At 40.9% G+C, this 26109-nt stretch overlaps 1 protein-coding gene across 3 annotated transcripts in view; it reads left to right on the plus strand.

Annotated features, from left to right (window-relative positions):
* Nucleotides 1-26109, plus strand: part of PDZRN3 (PDZ domain containing ring finger 3) — a 175720-nt gene that overhangs the window by 15067 nt on the left and 134544 nt on the right. For 2 of the 3 annotated variants that reach the window (XM_053378173.1, XM_053378174.1), the window contains one exon: nt 114-221. The exons of the other annotated variant lie outside the window; for it this stretch is intronic. In XM_053378173.1, the coding sequence (XP_053234148.1) occupies nt 114-221 (108 nt within the window). The remainder of the gene's footprint in view (nt 1-113; nt 222-26109) is intronic. 3 annotated transcript variants of the gene reach the window in all.

Genomic DNA, 26109 nt, shown 5'->3' on the forward strand with positions numbered 1-26109 from the left:
TCCATATGCCATGCAGTGCTTAAATGGTGACCAGTGGCATGAATTCAACATGCTTCAATCTTAACCGGTGTTTACATTCTTCTCTCCCACCCCAATTTTCTTTCTCCTCAAAGGACAATCAAGATGGCTCATCTACCGAAGGAATTTTTGTCTCTAAAATAGCAGACAGCGGGCCTGCTGCCAAAGAAGGAGGACTGCAGATTCACGACAGGATTATTGAAGTAAGAATGCTATGTTGGATCATTCCTGATGGGCAGAATTCCCTCACTATTCTTTTGTGTGTGGGGTACCTAAGGATCTCTGGCCTGGGAGAGTTGTGATGTGGGTAGCAGAGGCTAAAAGACCGGGCAGCTCAAATATGCTCAACTTGCTTCAGTGCTGACCTTCCTGGCTTTAGGTACAGTTCTTATCTAAATATAGAGGCCAGATTATGGAAGGTATGTGCATGTCCTGGCATTTTGAGGAGCTAGCATGTACTTGGTATGCTGCAGTTATTTCTTTCTGAAGCTGTTGGAGACGTGAAGTTATTTAGTTAAAACCATATGAGAAGGCAAGTATCTGTTGTGAGAACTGTGACTTTATTTAGCTTGGCTTCTAAGGCATTTTTTTTCCCAAGAGGGCCAAAATGTTTTGAACAGATGATAAAGGACAGAAGCCCCTGTTAAGTGAGCTTTTAAAGCACATTGTGATGAGCTTTCCTGAGAAATTCCTTGAAGGGTTACTGAGCACTCTTTTTTTTTTTAAGTTCGTAGTCTGGAGTTCTTCCCATTTTCCTAACATTTTGACTGTTTGAAAAAGTTGTTCCTGTTGTCAAGATCATTACTTAAGATGATAGTTTGAGCTTAAGGGGAATGTTTGATTTATGGAACGGAAATCGGCTAACTGCAAATCAGATTCCATTGTTGTCTATATTAGAATTTGTTGATTTTCTTTCATTGTTGCAAAAGCGGGGAAGTTGGGGAACTACTTTTATTTTTATTTAAGGAAAAGTGCTGCTTTTGTAGCCAAAGATAGCATGGAACAGCCAGTTTCCCCAAGACATGGAATTCCTTTGCTCTTATGTTCTGCAAATGAGCAATAAACAGCTGTTAAAGATTTTCTGTTGGCAAAGTGTGATATATATATTTGCTATATTCTGCGTGGATAAAGAAAACTGCATTCAACAGTGTTTTTTTGTAAGAGGAGAAAATATTATGGAGAACATTTTGTGCTAGAAAGCATGTTTAAAGGTGCAAATGGAGCAAGCCAACACACATATTATTTTTTTTAATTCAACTGATTTCAAGTTATAATAAATTTTGGAGCAGGCTATCTGCAAAAAACACCTAGTTGGTGGGCATTCATGCAATCCTTTCAGTGTAAAATGTTTTGAACTGTAGGACCTGAAAATACTTTTGTTCCCTTCAACCACTCCATTAGCAGTGGATCTTTGTCAACTTTGTAATACTTGGGGACATGCACAAAAAGAGTGCCATCTCTGGTTATCTTGTGAATATTGTGCAATATGTAGAAGCAGGATGGAGGCTCAGGTGTGTGGCAAGAGAAGAAAAAGGGTAGAAAGGCTATATATGAAGCAAGGTAAAGTGAGCACTAAATACCTCATCTTGCCCAGAATAGGAAGGCTCCTGACATTTGCCTTCTTGAGACTCTTCAAATTAAAGCTGAATGGAAACAATAGTTGAAGGTGGTATGATAAAGGCATTTCTGTGTGCAGTATAATCTGTGCAAATTTACTTGAAAGTAAGCCCCATCATGTTCATGTAGGAGCAGAGAGATGTTACTCTTCATTTTGAAGAAGTAAATCATACAGACAACCTTTCATCGTTTTTGAATGTAGGTGCTGGTGAAAAATAAACTGGCTATGAAAATAACAGTATAGGTGTGTGTTTCCTTCTACAAAGGAGCAGCTTGTAAACCACTACATAATTTTACATGTACTGCTTAGCTTTTGGCTATGCATGTCCACACGCACAGTGATGAATCTCACCTTAATAAGTTACTCTCCTGAAACAAAAGCAGGATATCTCTGCAGTTTAAAGGTTGTTCATTTGTGCCATAATATTAACAGTTGATGATTCTCACTCCCCAAAGTGGGTTTGTAGCGACCAAAGAGTAGAATTTGAGTTCTGTACATGTACAGAAAAATGTTAAAAGTATAGTGGTACTAGAGGGGGGGAAATAAGCATGGCATTTTATTAGCATCATCATCAATTTCCTGTGTGTGTCCACTGAGCAGAAATCTTCAGGCTTCAAAGGCTCATGATGCCTGTATAAGTTATCTTCAGTGCATTGCGATAGCCTTAGCAGGAAGAGGGAGCTTATGATGGTTGAACGTTTGAACCATGTTTTATCTCTTTAATGTCCAAACACATTAACGCTATCTGGACTCCCTCACAGAATCCAATCTAATGTCTGAGGGCAAAGATACATTTCAAAGGTGACCTTGTCCAGCTGAATAAAAGAATGTGGAGCTAAGGAATAGTGATGTCACCGTAGTTATTAATCAGTCGACGAAGGTGTCTTCTGCTGAGCAATTGAAACATATTATATTAGATTTATTGATCTGGGTCCTAGTTTTATCATCCTGGCTAACTAGCAGAGTGGAGACAGCAATCCACTCTGTAGAACAGCAAGACGGAGTGCTGTCTTTTAAATAGCAAGTTACAGTGCAATTTACCCCATGCTGCTCTTCAGCAATATCCATTCATCCAGGTTCCACTGAATGAATGGAGTAGTTCTTTGCATGTGGTAATGATAACCTCTGAAGGTGCCTCTGCATGTGAAATAAGACAGTTTAAAAATGTGTGGCAATGTCTTTGGCTGGTTTAATACTCTATACAGGCTCAGTTTATTGCCCTATACTAGTTTCCCATGAACATGCTAATCTGGGACACTGTGTTCCTTTCCACTAGTGTACATGTTATCTGAAGTGTGGATTGTACAGGGCGAGCCCTTTAAAAGAGGCCCTGAGGATACAGAGTACACGTGTTCCACAGGGCCTCTTTTAAAAGACTCACCCTGTAGTTAGTGTCACTAAAAATAAATTAAAAAATCTACCGTCTGGTAACCAAGGGCAAGTCTTGACTATAAGACCTGGTTCATTTGGAATGAAACAGTCTACAAGACAGTTTGGATATAATGCTAAGCTAGGGAGGAGCAAAGTGGTGCCATTATGATTAACCATGATGTGCAGACAAGGCCAATGTCAGGATGATCCTGGAGCAATCTTCAAAATGTAAAAGAAGAAGAAGAAGAAAACTTAATAGCAGAATTTGTTTAATTGGTATGCTCCAGTTGGGGGGGGGGATGTGCTGCAGTTAGGACAACTAAGAACAAGTTGTGGTATTTGGGAAGATTTCAGAGCCTATGCGTTGTGTGGAAATGGCATCCCACCTAGCCCACTTCCAGGCACTTCTAAGTTGCAAGTGCAAAATCTGCAAAATGATGGCTGTAATTTGGAGCTCGCCCTCTTTTAAAGCCATTCAAGTTGGTGGCCACCACTACATCCTTAGTTTAACTATGTGCTGGGTGGATTCCCAATATCAAAACTCTCATTAATACAGTTTTATTAAATGAATGACATTTTCTATCAAGATCAAATGCTTTCACACATTGCTGAGCTCGTGGAAAACCCTCAATGTCAACACTGATATGATTTGAGGGGTTTTTAGTGATCCGTAACATCAGCTAGGAAACTACACCTTATGGACACTTTCAAACAATGTTCATGTATTTGCAGAGATGGACACTACCTCATAAATCAAAACGTATTTTTAAACCCAGAGTAGCTAGCAACCTCTTAACTATTGTTTACATGGTCAAAGGGCAACTGTGAAGTGAACCAAGTTGAAAGATATAAAAGCAGGCTCTAATGACGCAATCAAGCCATAATAAATAACTCTGAAGCCTGCTGATTTCTGTGGCAGAATAAGACACGTGCTTCCATCTTTTGCACTAAAATTAAAGGAGAGTTATATGTGCTTACCTTTGCTTGGATTGCACCTTAAATAATTCAGAACCTCACAGTTGTCTCCTGCTTTCAAGTTAAGTGATTAGTGTCTATTGTGGAATGAATCTGTCTTGATAGCCGATTCGTAATTACACGTGTGTCTTGTTAACAGATATGCAATGATGTCAGAATGATAATTAACAATGTTGTAAGTGAAAACACCCAGAGATTCCCTCCTTGCACAAAGAAAAACCAAGTCTACTGATGTCTAGACCACACGAGCAAGTCATAAGGGACATACTTAAAAATAACTTCAATATACAAGCCCAGAAAGTACGAAGTTTGAAAATATGATGCACAACATCATTTCTCCCCCTCTATCCTTTATCCATAAGCTCACAAGTTTTTCAGAGTTATTATTTTTAAAGGCTTGAAGGCATAGATTTCTTTTCATGGGAGAACTGGGGGAAGGCAATTTTCATTATTGCAGTTAGTGAAGTGCTATAGCACTGCTTGAGTGAACAAATATTTTGTCTCTTCTCTCCCTCCCCCCACACCCCAGTGTACGAGATAACTTTTTTTTGTTATGCTACTGGTACAGTTTCCAGGGAGGATGATTGCATTTCAACTATTAATAGCGTCTGAAAAAAGAATAACGAATTCATATCTGAATTAAAGGCTGGATGTTGCAAACTGGCAGAAGATGAAACAGAGAAGTAATATATTTATAAAGAGAAAAATCTGTAGGCCAGAGTGAAAACAGGAGGTCCATTTTTTAACTCTAAAAACATTCTCTGGGATAAAGCACTCTTCAATATGGCCTCAGTCTGACTTGAAGAAGGCAAAAAGAAAAACCAAACTGATCTAGACTTAAGAAAAGAATAGAACAACGCGGATATAATTAATCGCTGTTATTATATTTCCGTTCCTTTGTGATGCAAAAAGGGGGGCAGATCAACTTGGGGGGGGGATTGGAAATAGGGAGAATAATGTCTTCCAGCAGAGCTGGTCATATTAAACACCTATTTTTTAAACGTACAACTAAAGGAGAGTGTCTGACTTGTAAGCCAAGCCTTAGACAAGGGCCTTTCACAGATTAGCAGCATTCCATCGGATGCCCAGTTTAATAGAAAATTCACAGCGTGTAGACACACTGTGTGCCAGGGGCATTTCATTTCCACCAGGGCCTGGAAATATCTCTTTAATGGATCTTATTTAAATAAGAAAAGATGTAATTAGGCATCTACATAACTAAAAAAAGGGGGGGACCAAGAGATAAATAAAAGGCACTTTAATGACCAGAATGTATAACTTTTTGTAACTTTGTGGGAATGTCCCCTCCTCCCCAAAAACCTGTAGAGCATTATCAATTGGAAATAATGCCATTTGAACAATAATGGTGGAAGATCTGTTATGTAAGAATCAAGTTGGCTGTCAAAACTGAAAGCAAAGATGGCATTGCCTAGTTTCTCAGTTTTAAGGGTTCCATTTATTTATTATATACTTAGAGTGAAAAGGGACGCGGGTGGCGCTGTGGGTAAAAGCCTCAGCGCCTAGGGCTTGCCGATCGAAAGGTCGGCGGTTCGAATCCCCGCGGCAGGGTGCGCTCCCGTCATTCGGTCCCAGCGCCTGCCAACCTAGCAGTTCGAAAGCACCCCCGGGTGCAAGTAGATAAATAGGGACCGCTTACTAGCGGGAAGGTAAACGGCGTTTCCGTGTGCGGCTCTGGCTCGCCAGAGCAGCGATGTCACGCTGGCCACGTGACCCGGAAGTGTCTCCGGACAGCGCTGGCCCCCGGCCTCTTGAGTGAGATGGGCGCACAACCCCAGAGTCTGTCAAGACTGGCCCGTACGGGCAGGGGTACCTTTACCTTTACCTTTTAGAGTGAAAACCATCTATAGTTGTCTATGATTTTGAAGCCAAAATAGCACCACCAAAGAACGAGAGAGGAGGTACCAGCATGTTTGGGGGAATCCTGAAAGTTGTAGAAAGACCCCTTCTAAAGAAGACCCAACCCCAACAGGGCAAACCTCTCCGAAGCTCAATGAGGACTGAGGATGCTCAGTGAACATAGAATGGTCCAGGCTTGTTGTAGTGGGGGATTAAAAAGGAATATTCTGGGAGAAGGCACGAGTTCCAGGCTGGAGAACTGAACAGGACGAGTCCACATTGCAGCATTTTATTGCAGGTCCCATTTGTTATAGCCAGCTTTTGTAATGAAAATACACAGGACATTTGCAGATGTGCAATTTCTGTGAAGAGAATGAGTGTGATGTGGCTACCTTGTGTATTTTTCTTGGTACTTGTTGGACACCAACAACATTTGTGGGGGGTATATGTAATCAGTATTGTGTGATCTTCACAATCAGGAAATAGCTGACTTATGATAAGCATAAGGTTGTCATGGGTAGTTGTCTCTCTAAATTTGCGTTATGCCCTGCTCTGCAAGGAAGCTGTTTTGTGCTGTGCCACACACACACACCCTTGACAGACATTTGATGGCTGGTGTCCCCACGACTCTCCCAAAATTTGAAATGTACTAACTGGTTCAAAAAGGTTGGCGACCTCTAATGTGTTTAGCCCTTTTGTGCCAAACAATCTCTTATAATGCTACAGAGTCCACAATAACCTTTTCATACCAATCACAGTTTAAAATGTGAATATTGACTCTCCAGTTCACATACGTTCTATTGAATTGATACTGAATATCATGGATTCTAAATATATGCATACAGAAATCCAACTTTGAGTCTAGACTATGGCGGAATGTGACTGCATAGGAAAATGCATGTACGACAGTATCCAAGGCATAGATTGAACTGAACAATGAACAGTCGTAGTGCGTTAATTTCACACCAGCCAACTGATTTTTTAATAGTGGGAACTGAAATTCATAATAAAATGAATCCAGTGACTTACATTGGATGTTTCCCATTCTGCTGGTCAGCACATGATAAAATATTTGTGAACAGTGCTAACAAATCACCATCTAAATTGTGCTAAGTGAAGTTGATAAACATAGAACTGAGATCCTGATGGTATAAAAATGTAAGAATTTGGAGGTTTTTTCACATCTGGATTAGTTCCTTCAGTTTTGTGTAATCCCCTGTATAATTTTCCACATTTGAAGCCAAAGCCATCATGATTTAACTGTTGGATTTTAATTGGTGGGCTTGAACATTCTTTTTGAGACTCCACAGAGCAAACACTGCAGAGGTCTTTCTCTATCTGTAGTATTATTTCATGCATATCACAATAATTGGGCAATCAGGCACAATCATCCTTAATTTACTACATGTGCAGTAAATTACCATGTCAATTGTATGAAGTGATATGAATAAAATTGGCACAAATAAGCTAAAAAGCTATTAAATATTCAGAGCACTGCTCTTCAAAATTATTTAAATATATCCAGTGTGGTTTCATTTTGTTTAAATACTTGGTCTTCAGAAATTGCAGTAAGATCAATATAAATAGTAAAGATACTCCTGAGTTTTGTACAAACTTACTAACTTACTTAGGTTTCGGCAGAACTGGGTCTATACGAACCTTAAATTTTCTGTAGTTGATTCATAGCTTTTACAACAACAAAACCAAATGCTACTCCTAAGTCCAATACTCGGTTAATGATGTCTGAGAGGTATGTAATTAGGAGGGTCAGAAATAGGTAGATTGCATATTACATATTCAGTAAGATTAAAAGCTTCAAGTTTGGTCCATGTTTTTTCAGCTAAAGTTTCCATGCCCACACTTAACTGATGCCATACCAATAGCCCAAGACACATGTTCACATGGGCTGTGTGGATATTCACTAGGAGGCACTGGACATAGTTGTATCTGGGTGGAGTTGAGGAGTATTCAGTTGCCATTCTTCTCTTGTGTAAGAGAGTTCTTGTCTAGCTTCTTATCTGGTGTGCCTCTTAAGATTTTTAGAAGTCAGATTCTCAGGTCTAATAGCATTTAGCTTCCTGAGCCAAGATAGGTTAGCCCACCTGTTGACACTTGAGGACCCCTAAGGCATTGGTCATCAAAAGGAACCATGATTCCTCTGCCAGTACAGGCTCAGTGTGAACTTAGTGCCACCAAGACAAGGTGGCTGCTCACCAGTTTCCTTCTTCAGAGACTAAGCCGCTGCCATAGCTGAGGTTTATATCCACTAATGGCTGTGCCAAATGAAGGCTCTTCGATCCAACCAAATGTGGAGGGAATCTATTTTTGCTGACCCCTCGTTTCCCGTGTTGCTCCATGCATTTCCCAGAAATCTGCTCCAGAACTTTGGGGGACCCTTTGGAACAGTGTAGGGGAATGTGGGCTGCAGGGGCTGGGGAATCAGCACAAATTTCCCTCCTTCTCTGCTCTGCTGATCAGAGCCTCCCCCAGACCAAAGAGTGTTCCATCTGCAGAAGGACAACAGTACCCACCTCAGTAACTACAAGGTCTGAACAGCACTTGGGTTTGTCCACGTAACACCTATGAGTCTCTCAATTAGCGCTTTGAAAATTTGGAAACGGCAAAGGGCTTCCATGTTTGCACAGGGAATTAACCATCTTTACCCTCAACTGCAGGGACGCGGGTGGTGCTGTGGGTTAAACCACAGAGCCTAGGACTTGCCGATCGGAAGGTCAGCGGTTCGAATCCCCGTGACTGGGTGAGCTCCCTTTGCTCGGTCCCCGCTCCTGCCAACCTAGCAGTCTGAAAGCATGTCAAAGTGCAAGTGGATAAATAGGTACCGCTCCAGCGGGAAGGTAAACGGTGTTTCCGTGTGCTGCTCTGGTTTCGCCAGAAGCGGCTTAGTCATGCTGGCCACATGACCCGGAAGATGTCTGCGGACAAACGCTGACTCCCTTGGCCAGTAAAGCGAGATGAGCGCCACAACCCCAGAGTCGGTCACGACTGGACCTAACGGTCAGGGGTACCTTTACCTTTACCATCAACTGCAGTTTTATGTGTTGTGTTGAAACTCACCCCCAGCTTCAAGGGTGGATGGGTGGGTGTACATGGGAACTGTGTTCTGTAGAACAGAGATGTGCCAAGTTCTACAGGTTTTCTATTTCTGGTTATCCCTTTTCCATTTGCGTTTGGTTATGACAACCTTAGCAAAACACTTACAAACAAAGAAGGGGAGGAAGCACAGCAGAGTGGTAAATTAATAACGGTCCTCTTCAAAACCATCTTGTTTCATTTTAAAGTATTTCCACACATGGATGGGAGGTTGCCCATTTCTCTGCATCCCCTATTGTTTCCCTGCACATTGGCTTCCCTTCTGCCGCTGAAAGCTTTGAAGGTACAGTCTGCTTTGCAGCAGGGGAGTTACTGGCTCCTTCTGTTGCAAACCTTTTCAATAACTGGAGCCGCCTTCCTTAACTCTTTACTAGTTTTAATGGTCTTGTGGACTATTACATTCGTTTCCCATTTTGTCCACTCTTTGAAGTGTGCTTCTTTGCTGCTATGGGGATGGTGCAGTTAATTGGTAAAGGACATTCTTTATAACACTCCGAAGCAGCAGACTCCAAAAATTGCTGGGGGGGGGGGGAGAGAAATGCATACAAAGATGTCAAAATCAGATAGATAAAATATTAGCCTCCTAGAGAGTCAAATAAATCTCTGGCTTTATAGACTATTAAAGTTGCTTTATCTTAGCTTGTGCATTGTGGTATTGTACATTCAGATTACAGTAGTCCCAGCACGCCTCCTCTTCTTTGCTTAGTTCTTTCTTCTTTTGGCTACATTAGGGCAGCTAACAATATCTTGGTAACTTAACACTCTGGATAGCACATTGTTAAAAATCTGTGGATAAGCAAAGGCACTGTGGAAGCTTTTTGTTTAATGTATTTAGAGCGGAGCCTGAAGCTCCAGCCAACGACACTTATGTCCTTTTGATTTTGAATGTTAGTCGCAAGTTATAAGAACCTTGAGCCGTTTTCCAGAAGTCATATGATGTTGTTCTTTATTCCTTTCTGGTGAAGTGCCTTAAACCCTAATGTCCAATGGAAGAGATAGAATCTAGAATCCTGTGTATGGGCAGGATTCTCACTGTGGATCCCCACAAGCATCACTATTTTCCCTTATTTCTAACAAGTTCCATGTTAGGAATCACTTCATTGGAGCAAGGCCAGTGGGTGGAAATAAGTAGCATTTATTTGATTGTAGCTTACTTCGACAATTTAATATTGAGATGTTTTTGCAAGCGGTGCCATTTAAGAATAAATACATTATTTACCACTTGGAAGTATAATGGCATCTTTATGTTTGCTGGTTGTGGCCCACTTTCTGGAACGATTTCCTTCGTTTGATTAAAATGAAAACGCTAGGCTTCATCGCTATTGCTGTTAAACCACCATTCCCCTTATAAAAATTTCCCTACTGTCTTCAGGAAGTCTTGCCTTTATCACATATGCTTAATTAAACAGAGCTGTCAATGAGGCGATAAAACATAGCAGAATTCACTGGGGAGCAAAATGCAAATTTGGAGCTATAAACAGAGGTCTTGGGAAAGGTCTTGACTGCTTTTGCCAGTCCAATTATCACCCAAGGTCATTCATATTCTCAGCAAATTAGGTGAGGGAGATCATCTTCCAAGTGTGAAAAGTAAACTGTGAAACAAATGCTAGCAGGAAACAAAGGCTGTTGTGTTATATTTTTCAGCCCTACTGCTTAAAAATGTACCCCCATCAGTATTAACCAGCGCAGTTTAAACTTGCAGGCTGCTAAGTTAATGCACATTGAAAATATCCTAGTGGTGTTGTTGTTTTTTAAATTGTGGTTCAAACAATGAGAAAATACAGAGTAGGCTCCTGAATTATCTTGGGCCAGATCATCAGTGTGTGAAATTCCAGCACTTTTTAAAACTTGACACACATACTGTGGCCTGGTTCGCACAGTCATGGGTTGTTAAGCTAAAGTGTGGCTTGTTTGAACATCCAGACCAGCAGACTAGCTGTGTTGTGAACCCATGCTTTGTTGTTGGCTTATGTACCAAGTTTTGTTTTAATTATGGTTATGTCCAAACCGTGTAGCCTTGTTAAGTGATGGTTGCTGTGGCCATCTTATCCTAAATGCTCACAAGTTACAGAGTCATGAGGCAATAGCAGCTTTGGAGAACCAAGATGTGGCTTGCTTACGTCTCTGTGAAAGGACTCATTGTTTGTTGAGCAGACCCTGCTCAGCATTATGTGTGAAATGGAAAATTTTGATTTGGCAGAATATTCCATAATTTTTCAAGGCTACAGATTAGACACACTTGTTCACACAAGCCTTTTTAAAAAAAATATATGATGCAGTCAATATGCTGTTTCCCGTGGTTTTGGCATGTCCTATGTATTTTGCAGTATGCGTTCACATTTACGTCACCATTGTGTGCAAAGTCCTGGGAAAGTTAACCGAAACAGAATGTGAGGGGAAGATGAGATGCAGCATTTTAATGGAAGTTCAACATTCACTGGAAAGTTCACTGTGTGAAATATGTTTGTATGAGTGGCTCACCGTCAAGATCTCTGTCACATATCCATGGAGCTTGGTGTTCACTGTGGCCTCGGGCAAGCCAGGTATCTCTGTGGCTAATTCGAAAAGTATCAGGAGTATCAGGCCTTTCCATCGCTTGCCAGTGGAGGAACCAATGTCTTTCCTAGCACATTTTTTTGGCTCACACCTCAAGAAATGACATAATTCTCTCTACATAATGGCAATGAACGTGCCTAGCTTTGATTCAGAGGATTCCTGTTGTGTGTAAAACTGTAAAAGATGTTCACATGAGCCCTGCAGAAAGGTGATACATGGGTACATATATGATACATTTAATGCTTATGTAATCCATATGTAATAATTCCCACTTTGAGAAACTTATTTTATTTGAAAGCAGACTATTCATGGCCTAAATAATTGTGAATTGAACATGCTATTCAAAATCATTAAGGGTGTCATGATAATTCAAATAGGTGTGCTGCCACCCTTGTTCAAATTCTTGTTGGCAGAATTGAGAGCTGTACCCTCTTGGATTCTGATGGAACCCTTCCAGTGTCTCCTTCCCTTGCCAATCGCCCAAGAAGTTACCTTGGGGGCAGGTGAAGTGGCAGAGGCAGCAGCTGTCCATCCATATACCCGGCAGTATGTCTTCTTATACCGGCGAGTCCCTAAATCCCTGGAGGGAATGTCGCACAGAGCACCACTTCCCTACTGGGGATGCTAGAACTTGTAGTTCCAGTCTCCTGAGACACTCAGGGGACGGGGAGTGCCTCCCACCACTTCCCCCAAAGTATGTTTTGGGGCACTTGGGGCAAAGAAAGGAAAGGCATTATTGTTATTATTATTATTATTATTATTATTATTATTATTATTACTACTACTACTACTACTACTACTACTACCCCGCCCATCTGGCTAGCAAGGGCTTTGTGAAGTGTTTGATTGGAACACTGTAACACTCTTAATGCCGGTAGGAAGGGATGAGTAAGAAACCAAGGAATGATATTATGCACACCATCCCCTCCAGTAGATACCTGTGACTTATTACAAATATGATCCTTACACTGGATGCATAGACCTGCACTCTAAAATACATTGTTTTACAAAAATGAGCCAGATGGACTTTTGTTGGCTTTTAGATTGATTGAATATTGGCAGCTGCTGGTGGTGTTTGTAGTTGGGTGGACCTCTCTTGACCAAAGTAGAAGCTGGCCATATAATCTACTTTGATGGTGTGATGTCCTGTGTTTGCTGTTCTAAGAGTATACCCCGTTGAGATCAATTCACTCAAGTCCTTTGATTTCAGTAGGTGTACTCTGAGCATGGCTTAGCTGGATATCACCCAATGTTCCCTGCTTAAAACACTTTAAAATGGTGTTGAGTTTTTCGGGATTCATTTCAATGGTTTGCAAAGGAGGAGTGTTTTGTGAGTTGTGATTCACGAAAGAAAGCTAGTTGCTGTGTAATTTGAACTGCTTGTTTGTTTATCGTACATGATTTTTACATGTGCAGTTTGCCTCTATTTCACTGCTATAAGATTTAATTTGTTATTTCTTCTATGAATATTTCTTAATAGAAGTTGAAATAGTTTATTTACAACCCTAGGATCATATTATAATTCTGCTCCCCTTAATTAGAAAGGTCTTTCTTTAAAAATGTTCTCTGTTGATCAGTGAGGTGACACTGCTTTTATTGATGGATTCTGTCGATTCAGTACCATATATCTGCTCAGACAGAGTTCCAGTTATTGGAAACTGGGAGGTGTTGATCTTTCCTGCTCATGCCTTGTAGAGTTCCTCAAGGAGGTCTATAGCTTGGCATTGTGCCTGTGTTCCTTATTTCCCCCTAATCAGTTTCCCCTCTGAATAGTGTAAATGGGTTCCCAAGTTTGGCTTTTTAATTCCATGGGAGTTAATGGCTAAGACCCATAGTTAAACATTTTCTTTTGGTTAGGTGAACAAAGTAGACAGTGTCTAGAGCCAAGGTCAGTAGTAATGCAAGAGTTTGGAGCACAGCCTTGGTTTTAAATTTTATGTTGCTTGGCAAGTGTTTGTACCTGTCAATTCATAGTCCTTGCTCGACAATATATTGCCATATGCGTGTTTAACCATTAAAAGCATTGAAGTGCATCCATTAAAAATGGCAAATGGGGTTGCTTTTTTGCTTTCTTTTATAATTTACAGTGCTAGACAGAGAGGATGCCTTACCCTTGTCAGTGAAAGGAGAACAAATCCTGTCACTAGAAAAGAAGGCATAAAGCTAATTGTTGATGGCTTAATGTTTCAGACCACCTACTCTGAGAATGCCAGGATTTTTTTTATTGTTTGTTTGAAATGCCAGATGACTTTGAAGCTTTTTGGAGAAGAAATTTGTCAAAGAGAAACTCAAAAAGGAAAAAGAGCAATATACAAAGTTTCCAAAAAAATACTGTTGACATTTTTAAAAATAGAAGAGAGAGCTCTGTTCCCTCACCATTGGACTAGCTGATAGTAAGGCAAGGCATGTGAGTGATGCAGCTGAATCTTTCACGCAGTTTATCAGCAGTCTTTGTAGAGCTGGCTCTGATGTGTGGAAAACTTAATTCTTTCAACAACACAGAACAAACATTAGTGTACAGAATTGATGTGGTGTGTTTTGTTAGTAGAGATTTCTTGCATTCATTCTGTGCACAGAAATTCGGCATCTGTGATAAATGTACTGTATTGTTAACATATTTTGTATGCTACACAAAGAGGTTTTTATTTTATTTTGACTACATGTCTGGGTAGACGAAAAAATGAACTGTAATTCCAACAAATCTCTTTGTATCAGGCAAGCCATCAAACAGACAATTTATATGCTTTAGTTACTCTACCTGAGGACCCAAATAACCCTGGAAGTAATTAAGAGAAGCAGTGACATAATGACAGTGGTGAAAAGACTATCTCAAACCTTTTACCCACCTTTTTCTCTTACCTTCAGCTGCCTTTGCAAAGTTTTTTGTGGACTTATTTCAATAGATTATGCCCCCGTTGTTCAAGTTTGCATCTTTGTAGTCTTTGATTTTTTTGTGGTGTGTGCACACAGTGCATATCCACCTCCGATGCTGGGGGTCATCCAGTGAAACTGATTGGCAGGAGAATCATGAGAGACAAGAGGATGAACTTCTTCACACAGGTGTATAATTAATTTACGGAATGCTCAGCCAGAAGATACGGGGATGACCACTGGCTTAGATGGCTTTAAAAGGTTATTAGACGCATTTATAACTGGTTGTCAGTAGCTGCTTGTTGTGGTGACTATCTGCAGAGTCCAGGGTTTAGGGGAAGTATGTCTCTCAGTGGCAGTAACAACAGGAGAGGGCTATTGTGTTCATGCGATCTGGTTGGTCATTGTGTGACACGGGATGCTAGACTAGATTAACCTTTGGTCTGATCCACTGAGGCTCTTGCATTCTTATGTGAACCTAATCTACTGAAAAACGACAAAGAACAGTATCCACAACATGCCAAAACTGTTCTGGTTCTACAAGACACAACACCTTACATGGTTTCATCTTTCTTGCCTCGTTGCTGTGCCTTCTGAACGGATCTGATAATAAGTTTTAAGGGCTGCTGGATTCAGCGGAACAGAAGTGATAGTGACAGGTGTGTTAAGAAGCTTTTTGAAATCCTGGCCTCTTCATTTGACAATAACATCTCCATCTGTCTGATTTTTAGAGTCTATCAGTGCCAAGAATGTGTGTGTTTGTTTCACAAACAATGGAGGAAGATTTGTCACAGAACTGGACTGTCTGCATATTTAAAAGTGCAGACCTAGTTAGGAAGCTCTGCTATTTCCAGGTGTGGCTGAGATTGTTATTCTATGGAATGCCTTTCCAGGAACCCCTTTATTGGCATCTATGGAAAGACCATTGCACTTATTCGTGATTCCTTGAAGCAGGTGGTAGGAATCAATCTACAGTTCATAAAACTTGCAGACTTTCCAGCGTTTCCCTTTCAGCTGCGCAAAATTTGTTTAATTTAGTTAGGTGGGAATTCTGGAAAGGTAGATGCCTAGTTGCTTATGCATTAACCAGTTGCAGATAATCTTTCCACTTACCTGAATTCCCTCGACAGTGTCTGTTGCCATTTTAGCCATGTAACCAAATATGGTCTTTGTCATCTTAAGGCTCAGTCCTGTGCTACAATTGCAGGGCTGAGCTGAAATTAATTCCCTGACAGAGTAGTCCTGTTTGTGGTCAGTGAAAAGTGTCCCCTTTGGCAATTCTTGGGTAGGATCCAAATGGCAGCAAAGTCCATCTTACCTCCGGCTTTCATGAGCAAACTCCTTCCTTCCCCAGCATCAATTCAGAGTGAGAGAAATGCTTCCTGCATTTACAGTGCACCAGGTTTAAATTCAGCTTTCAGCATCTTAAAAATCAGAGACATCACGTTGCCAACAAAGGTCCGTATAGTTAAAGCCATGGTTTTCCCAGTAGTGATGTATGGAAGTGAGAGCTGGACCATAAAGAAGGCTGATCGCCGAAGAATTGATGCTTTTGAATTATGGTGCTGGAGGAGACTTGAGAGTCCCATGGACTGCAAGAAGATCAAACCTCTCCATTCTGAAGGAAATCAGCCCTGAGTGCTCACTGGAAGGACAGATCGTGAAGCTGAGGCTCCAATACTTTGGCCACCTCATGAGAAGAGAAGACTCCCTGGAAAAGACCCTGGTGTTGGGAAAGATGGAGGGCACAAGGAGAAGTGGACGACAGAGGACGAGATGGTTGGACAGTGTTCTCAAAGCTACAAACATGAGTCTGACCAAACTGCAGGCGGCAATGGAAGACAGGAGTGCCTGGCGTGCTCTGGTCCATGGGGTCACGAAGAGTCGGACACAACTAAACGACTAAACAACAACAACAAAGCTTTAAATTAATGCTGTCACTCATAGATAAATCTGACTGGCTATATGACATTGTCTTAAAGCTAATTCAGAATGAGGGCAAGAAATAGTCCTGACTTTGAACAGAAGAGTGGAGCTCAGCTGCTTGTGAACATATATCCAGACAGTTGGGAGGAAGAAGAAAAATAAAGAAACAATTGCAGAGAGAATTGGTGAACCAGAGCAAACGGTTAGATAACCAAGTCGGTCAGTCAATTTATCCTCAAAACTGAACTGTCAGAGCAATAACACAAAAGTTTTATTTAATACCGTCTTCAAGAAACAGTAATACAATGCAAAGTCAAGAAAGTGCCAGCTCTTGACTCACAGATTGTGGTTTTTTTGCAACACAGTATTTCTTGCTATTTTGTTCACGTGCTTATGTTGTATCCTCTTATGGTTTTGCCGCTAACAGAAGCACCTTTGCTTGTGTGAGGCAGGACACCTGACTTTTGCCAATTACTCCTACCCACTGCAGCTGTATCTCCCCACCCATGCCCACTCAGAGTTTCTCTAAAAGTTTGGAAGACCCTCTGTTGACTATATGAATATGACACAGGGGACTGTAACTCGTGGAGGGGGCAGGTGAAAGTGGGGTGCTTTACAAGCTTGCAACCTGTGGTCCAGGTGTATGTCCTAGTCATGATTTAGCATAAATAGGTATAGCTTGCAAGTGCAGTATTAGAGAGAAAGAAATGGTAGTAGTTAGGGTGGCCATATGTCCGGAATTTCGTGAACATAGCCGGGATTCGGCCGTCAAAACAGCATCCAGGCAGAAACTGCTGAAGTGTCAGAGAAAATCTGGACATATGGCAACTCATGTCAGAAGTGTGGATTTTGCCAATTTTCTTTTTAAAATCTCAGAAACTTCAATTCCCCCACAAAAAAACTTTTTTTTTTTTTTTTAGATTTTGGAAAAAAAAACTTTGCCAAAAACAACTTGTGTCCAGAATTTTGTTCGAAATTTGGCAACCCTATAGTAGTGTCCAAGAGCTTGCCAATGTTTACTTTAAAAATTAGTATTCCATGTTAGTCCAACAAGATCTTAACTGTAAGGCATGAAGAGAAGTGAGTCGGAACAATGTGTGCATAGCAAAGACTGCAGCATCACACAGTAACCAACGCAAACTTTCTCTTGCTTATGTGGGACGTGTCAAATGTCTGACAGCTCTGCAACTGGCTTGTTATTTCCAGCAACTGTGGCATTAGGATAAATAGCATTTGCTCATTCCATGTTGGGCTGTTTCACACATCCTCCACACCACTCACGGCTAGAGTATGTGCTAACAAAGTAGTGTATTTCCTTATTCGAGAAGTACAGATGTACTCTCTCTGGCACAATTCAAAATATAAGATCTAGGTAAATTCAGACATCAAGCCAAATCCTGGTGAAGAATGTCTGAACTGGTACCATTCTACCTCTTAGAGAGCTCTTTAACATGGAGAGAGAAGTGAACTTGTGAAGCTGAATGCTAAGAGGATGGAAAATGAAAGTTGACTCCAAATTTTGATTGGCCTCTTACATTTCAAAGCTTGAATGTTTTTTGGGTTATGAACTCTGGTTAGCCAAGTCATACTTAGATGTAATATTGGAAAGGAGACACAATATTTGTAGATACTAGAGGATTTCATGAATGTAAAAATGTAAATTTTTAATTATGAAGAAGAAGAAAGTATAGATATGTTCTTGGGGCACAAGCCTCTTTCTAGCAAGGACTTTGTTTCTTTAAACCTCTAATGGGAGTGCTAACTTTTCATTCATACCATAATGTAAATTGGAGCCTTTGTAGTTTAAAGCTGCTAATGAATGCACACTTAATTGATGTTTTCCATGAATATTGTTATCAAGCTTGCAAAAGGACATATGAGTGTGGCCAATACTCCTGCTTGTTTACATGGGCTTTGCACAGTCCTCTTTTTTTTTTAAATTACTTCATTTACAGAATTTGGCAGTTAGAAAAGAACAATACCTTAAGCAACATTTCATTAGTTACTCATTTCTTTTATATATATGTATGTTTTTTAAGTGTCAGATTTAACAAAGAAGAAAGAAACAAATATTTTTACAGAAAAGCATTGTTATTGTTTTGCAGAAAAACTAACAATACGCACTGTAAACTCACATTGAGAATATAATAGCCACCAGTAATTCCATCCAAAATTAAACATATAAGTGGATATAAGCCCTCCAGTTGTCCACATGAATTTCTGGTTTATAAAAAGAAATACATTCAAATATAGCAAAGTGCTGAGGTTCTCACACCATTGCATAATGCAGCATTTCCCAACCTCTGGGTCTCAGGTTCCTGCAAGTACAGTGGAACCTCTACTCACGACCACAATCTGTTCTGGAGGCCCATCCTTATGGCAAAACGGGTCGCTGGGAGAGGTGCTGTTGTGTGCAGGTGTGGGTGGTGATTGCCACTTCTGTGCAGGTGCGAACGGTGATCGCCGCTCCTGCTCGTGCGCGAATGGCAGCAAACCCGCCAGTTACTTCCAGGTTTGCCGCGGTTGCAACTTGGAACATCCGCAAGTAGAGGCGGTTGTAAGTAGAGGTTCTACTGTAGTTAATGAAGTCTATGTAGGCGGGTTGTGGGCTTTATAAGGAAGCCCCAAATAATTATTGCTTGTAGTCCTTCATTGGTACAATGAATGCCTTTTAACAACTTTTTGTTTTGTTGGCATAAGACTATATTGATATTTGTAATTGAATATCAGAGAGGCTCGAGGCTTACACTTGAGAGCCAGCGTGGTGTAGTGGTTAAAAGCGGTGGACTCATAGTCTGGTGAACTGGGTTCGCTTCCCCGCTCCTCTACATGCAGCTGCTGGGTGACCTTGGGCTAGTCACACTTCTCTGAAGTCTCTCAGCCCCACTCACCTCACAGAGTGTTTGTTGTGGGGGAGGAAGGGAAAGAAGATTGTTAGCCGCTTTGAGACTCCTTAGGGTAGTGATAAAACGGGATATCAAATGTAAACTCTTCTTCTTCTCTAACACTTAAGAATTGTTCTCTGGCAGCGGGTGGCAGCGAAGACCTAAGATCCAAAATTTATGTGACAATAAATGAATGGGTGACCATACCAAGTAAATTTGGATTTGTGGGCCATTCCAAAAAGGTTGGGATTCATTAGTATAATGCATAGTGGGTATTTATCCTTTTATTTAAGGATAAATTACACCTCCAGCATCTTTCTGTACTATACAGTGCTTTTCTGTACAAACACTGCAGAGTCCAATAAGTAACATTTTTTGCTGGATCAGTCTAGAGAAATATTCTGCATACATTCTATTGTTTAGGTTAAATGGAAAATTCTATTTCACAACTCTCATAAGTTTCAGAACATCTCCCTTACAAAGATCCAATAAGCATTTATAAACAGTTGCAGCAGCTTTTCGAGAAGATCCAGTAATTCCTTCCAACAGTTTAGGAGATGAAAAAGCACTCAAAGTAGATAGTCCATAAATAGACACCATTGGGTATTGCAATGGACAATACTGCCATTCTGCACTCACAGGTAAAATTAATTCATTTCAAACATAGCAACCAATATTCACTTACGTTTTCTTTTTTTCTGAGTAAAAAGGGGAAAATAATAAATAAAACCTTAGCGCACAATATATTACATATTCTCCAACGTAATTTAAAGCTCTCTTCCTCTTTATATTGTGTGTGTGAAAAAGTTTTCAGTGTCAGTAAGACAATATAAATATATCATTTCCATCACGAAGCCAGTTGAAATTTGGCCGCTGTTAACAAAAACACATTGTGTACTTGGAATGTTCCCTTTCCCTAAGTAGCACAATGAAACAGTAGATGGGTTCAAGGGGATAGATTGCATACCCTGCAATGGACGCTTTATAGCTAAGGATCCTTGCCCAGTATCAGATGAATTGTCCAATTTGTACTCTATCAGTTAGCTGTTGTGGTTTGTGTGGGTGTTCTAAACAGAAATACTAATGTGCTGGTGGTGATTTAATTAAATAGTGGTTTAATGTTGGTTTCAAATCCTGTTTAAATGAGAATCATGGTTAGCCATTACTGAGGTTATTGACTTTGTGGTAAGAGGGGGAAATTGTTCCCTAGAGGGACTGTGCGATCCTATAGCTCCTGCTTTTGATTAAATGGCAACCAGCATATTTCTATTCTGTCCCAATGATAGTAAGGTAAGGATATATTTCAGAAATAATAAGGAATGTCTTTTAACTGCTGGCCTTCATTTATTTCTGCTCCTGTTTATCCCCAGGAGTCCTCACAATAAGCTTCCTAAAAAGTATTGTTTTATAGCCCCCCTTCATTGCATTAAGTTTGATTAATGTCGAGTCACTTCATTTCTGATGCTTTCTGTAGTGTTTTGAGACTAAGACCTGTCCTCTTTTGAGATAAACCAGGGCATGTAACCATTCAAGCATTCTTGTTCTGGCTATATCAGTCTGGCAGCTGTTGCTTTGATTGAAAAGGTATGCTTGACAGCTCAGGACAAGTTTCATAACAAATGGCAGCAGCTTCTGAAGGGGAAAAATATATTTTCAGTAGAATGAGCCCCAATGCTTGTTACACTTTTAAAGATTTGCCCCAGCTAACAAGTGCCTGGAAACAGGAAATTTCTCAGTAGGAAGGGAAATAGCTTTCATTTTAACTTTCCAAAGTTGATGCTAAGATTTTAAGGCCTTAAGATATATCTCATCTACTGGTACCACCTTACATTGCAGTTTGGATTATACAAAGATGGTACAGAGAGATATTGTGGCTTTTAGTCATTTGCGCATCAGAGGTTCGCTTCAGTCTTAATCTGTAAACAATCAACCCATTTTATTAAATCCTAACTTTGGAGTGCTTAAGTCTAGGACTGCATTTACAAAGAGGGCTGCTGGATAGTTTCAGTCCAGACGGTATGTTTAGAAATCTGTAGAGGTAAAGTTAGATCCAAGGTTTTTCTGCACGCTGGTGAATGTATGGCACATATCAGGTTGTCAGTGGTCTAAATAACACAAGGAAGAGTTGGAAAAGGTCATACATTCCATTGATTCATTCAGGTTCCCTGCCTCCATTCTTTTCTCTTTTTTTCCTTTCAAGATGTTGAAACATCTCTCCAGCCATTTCAGCATAGTCTGGTAGAGGTCTATGCTAGCCTCCAAAGCCCAGCTAACTTTGCATGAGTATCCACATCTTATTCTCAGTCTGTGTTAGTCATAATAGCTATTTTAATAGCTATAATATAACTTTGATAACATTGGGAAGCTTTTGTGCTACAAAGAGCTAAGAAAAGTCACAATGGGTTTTGTTTCAGTGTGCTGGTTTAGACTTAGCCTTGAAGGCTTCTTGTTGAAGGCTTATGTGTTGCCTCCCTTACACAGTATGGTTCCCTCCGTGATTTGTTCCAAATGAAGAAAGAGGAATCAAGATGTTCAGGACTAGGAGAGACCATGTGGATCCAGCAGGCCTTTGCCCAGGATCTTTGAGGGGAGATATGGAACACACCAAAGGGAGGGGCTGATTCTGGAGCATGACATACAAGCCCCGCCCACCAGAAGCCCAACATTCTTCTGACCAAATTAGCCCCCAGTGTTTTTCTTACAGCAACTAGGTTGTGTCATAGATTGAAACAAGCTATGATTTCAGTCCCTATAGTATGTTGAGATCTTGGGATGTGTCAAATCATGAGGATGGTCGTATTTCCTCCCCACTCCTATTCACACAGTCCCCTCTCAAGCAAGAGATGGTGCTTGGTTTCATCGGTGGCTGTTTGAAAATATGCCAGGGAAATGACAGAAACTGGAATGATGGATATGCATGACCCTGATGGTTCCAAATTTCACGTTGTAACCTGAGTTTTGGATTTTCACTCCTCTGTTTTCATGGTCCATAAAGGGGTCAGAGAGCAAATAGGTTATTTGATTTTGCAGCCAGGAGCTGACCTATAGCCTTTGGCTTTGTACTAAGCACCTGTTAGAACTAGATGTCCCATCTGGACTATGCAGTATAAATAGCAGGGCCTTGAGTTATGGGAACTCCTAACTATTTTGCTTGATGACAGTCAGAACAGCTGAGGACAATAATTGAGAAAGGCACTCATTTCGCAGGATTTGGTTCATTCAGTGAATGGCATATAAGCATGCTAAATATACCTAACCATTTGTTAACCTTTACACCTTCATGCAGAAGGGAAGGATGTATCAATAAAGGCAGATAGGCATGGGTAGCATAGTTTGGCAAGCAAGGCATTAGCAGTGTTCAAGTTACAGATGCAGCTCTGGCCCCAGGCCAAGACCTCCTCCTGCTGCGCTTTTGGCACTGGTGCTCTGCTGGAGAAAGGAGGAAAATAAGGTTTTCCTAGTGGCTTCCTCATACTGTTGCTCTTGTTCCTGCTCCAGCTGCTGTAATGGCAGCCCAGTGTTGGCGATCCCAGGATTGGAAAACTTACCTTGTTGATTCCCACACCCTCCTTACTGTGATTGATATCCTGATGTGTGCAAATGCTTTGTAAGTTAGCGTGTGAATTGGGCGTAGCAGTTTATAGGCAACCAGTGCAGGTCTCATAGAACTGACGTTATATGATTTTGATAAGCTGTACCTCTGGCGGCCACATTCTCCCACTAGTTGCGGCTTCTGGACTTTCTTCAAGGGTAACTTCAGATATAACTTATTACTGTAATCTAATTTGGAGTTTACCTATAAAAGAACCAAGTTCATATTATGTAGAAATTTTAGCCTACAAATCACTTTTCTATCTTAATTCACTTGTTGTTGTTGTTTAGTCGTTTAGTCATGTCCGACTCTTCGTGACCCCATGGACCAGAGCACACCAGGCACTTCTGTCATCCACTGCCTCCTGCAGTTTGGTCAAACTCATGCTGGTAGCTTCGAGAACACTGTCCAACCATCTCGTCCTCTGTCGTCCCCTTCTCCTTGTGCCCTCCATCTTTCCCAGGGAGTCTTCTCTTCTCATGAGATGGCCAAAGTATTGGAGCCTCAGCTTCACGATCTGTCCTTCCAGTGAGCACTCAGAGCTGATTTCCTTCACTTACCGTGTAATTAAACCAATGTTTAAACTCCTATATGTTTTTTAAAAATAAAGTAGGATTATTTTACAGTATTTTTTTTTTTTTTTTGCAGCTTGTATGTTTTATTTTCGAATCTTGTGGACCAGCATCTTTTTTCATAGCGTTTGTCACCTTTTGGTAATTATGACTTGGAGAAAGATCACGGCAGGAGGTTGCTGAAAACGGGACTTGATGGGTTGCCAGCAGATTCCAAGCATACACCACATGTTGCCATATCAAATGATTCAGTCTGAATTTTTCAGTGCCTGAAGTGTGTGGGTGGTGTGAGAAAAAATGGACACTACAAAAGCATAGACCATATTGTTTGGTTGTTATTGGCTCGCTCAGGCGTTCTTTACAAACGTGTGCGCGCACACACACGGAGTTCCAAATAAGGCGAGTGGGAAATTTGGAAGCACAATACAGGATCAACTCCTGCAGGTTTTGGATTGAGGCATTCACTGGTTGATGCACAAGAGGGGATCCTGCATTATTCCACTATTATTCTCAATATAGGGCATCTATTTTGTTTTCTTTTAAAAAGAGAGAGGGAGAAAGAGGGAGTCCTGTTCTATGTTAACAAAAAGCATTTTACAAGTGTATTGGATCAGGTAGGTACCACTAAGGCACAGTTTATTCCTGTTGTGCTTTGGTTATCTCCTTGCATATGCAGAGAAAAAGAGGCAGGCATCATTGGTCAAAAAAGTGAAAACCGCAAGCTCTTTAAGTTTACTCAGGGGGGAAAGAGGTTATGTTAGCAGGATATGAACAAGGAACCAAAAAAAGTGGTTGGCAGAATAGAAAAGAAAAAGTTCACTATTGGATTTAGAATAACAACAACAGCAACGACTTACAACCCTCCTTTTTATGAATCAAGGTGGCTTACATATAAAAATAAGAACTACTAAAAACATAGAAAAAGCAATCATTAAAAAACAATTAAACATTGTTAGAAATAAAACTATGTACATACATAAAATTTATTAAACCATACAAACAATTGCAATAAAGGCAGTCTGTATTACTGCAGTCACATCCACACCATACATTTAAAGAGCTATGGTACCACTTTAGACAGTCATGGCTGTACTTTGTTAAAGGTGCTAAGAGGTAGGAGACCACTCACAGAAATACATATGTAAGTTAATATTCCAAGACTGGCTTTTGGAGGCACAGGCCCTTTAGAGTTGCTTATTTCCATCAGACTTCCTAGTTTATACAGGTGAGTCCAGGGTGGGAGGCTGGACATGATGCCCTCTGATCTGCTTGTCATCAGCATGTGGATAAATAGAACCACCATCTTTGCATTCAGCTTTCAGTCTCTCAGGATAATCTTGCACTTTGAAGTGTCTACGTGCTTTATTGCTTTGCTCTCTTGTTATCAAGCACTTTATTTCCTTTGTATTAGGCTAGCACTATGTGGTTTCTGAAGATATTTAATGGCTTTGGGGTACTGTGTTGCACTAAGAGTCTGTCTTGCGATCTGTTGATCCATTTGGCTTGATGCACTTAGTCACCTCGTTGCTCAGAAGAGCAGTTTGCTGCTTTTGCACAAGTTTGTGACAATTAACTGTGAGATATTTTGGGGTCGTTCTTCCAACCAGCCTTGGTAGGATTATTAGACCATTGACACAATCTACATGCCCATGTAGGTGTCGTGGGTTGTGTGTCTAAAGCAGGCATGGCCAAACTTGGCCCACCAGCTGTTTTGGGACTACATTTCCCATCATCCCTGACCAGTGGTCCTGTTAGCTAGGGATGATGGGAATTGTAATCGCAAAACAGCGGGAGGGCCAAGTTTGACCATGCCTGGTCTAGAGGATAATTATGGGGAGGGGATAGAATGAGGGGCTCTCATTCTGGTGGTAACAGACATTAGCCACTAAGACCGTTACGCAGCTGATAGAATTTGGATGTCCATGTCAGTAAGCTCTCTACTCTGATGGTGCTATTAATAAGTCACAGGGCGCAATTAATGCCTTGCTGCAGAAGGGGTTGTGCCGCCCACTCCTTAAGAGAGCCTCTGTGGACCCTGAAGTCCTAGACCAGGTAGAGGCAAACCCGGCCCTCTAGATGTTTTGAGACTACAATTCCCATCATCCCTGACCACTGGTCCTGTTAGCTAGGGATGGTGGGAGTTGCAGTCCCAAAACATCTGGAGGGCCAGGTTTGCCTATGCCTGTGCTAGACAACTATCACTCAGTTGCTTTTGTTCCTTTTTTAAGGCAAAGTTCAGGCATGCTTGGATGAAACTGAATTTCTAGACTAATTTAAATCCAACTTTGGACATAGTTTTGGGACTGAAACCCTGGCCAATGACCTGGGTTGGGAGAGGGACCGTGGGAGTGCAACCCTCCTTGACCTCTTGACTGCTTTTGGTACCATTAATCATGGTATCCTCCTGGACCCCCTCAAGGACCTGTGATTGACGGCGCCACGTTGCAGTCCCTTCCAGTTCTACAATTCATTGTTGTTATGTTAAAGCAGGGGTTGTCAACCTGGTCCCTAGTGGACGTTTCAGGATTCTAGGTGGGCAGTAGGGGGTTCTATGGCACAAGCTGAATCCTTCTTCCATCGAGCACTGATGGGCGGTAAGGAAATTTCACCATCAAGAAAGATGCATTAGTGGGCAGCAGGTATAAAAAGGTTGACTACCCCGGTGTTAAAGTATGTATATCATAATTGTTACAGATATGAAATGTATAATAACATGTATGCTTAGATTGTTGACCATTAGTAAAAGGTTTTTTTGTA

The sequence above is a fragment of the Podarcis raffonei genome, chromosome 2, assembly GCF_027172205.1.
Source record: "Podarcis raffonei isolate rPodRaf1 chromosome 2, rPodRaf1.pri, whole genome shotgun sequence".
Taxonomy (NCBI): Eukaryota; Metazoa; Chordata; class Lepidosauria; order Squamata; family Lacertidae; genus Podarcis; species Podarcis raffonei.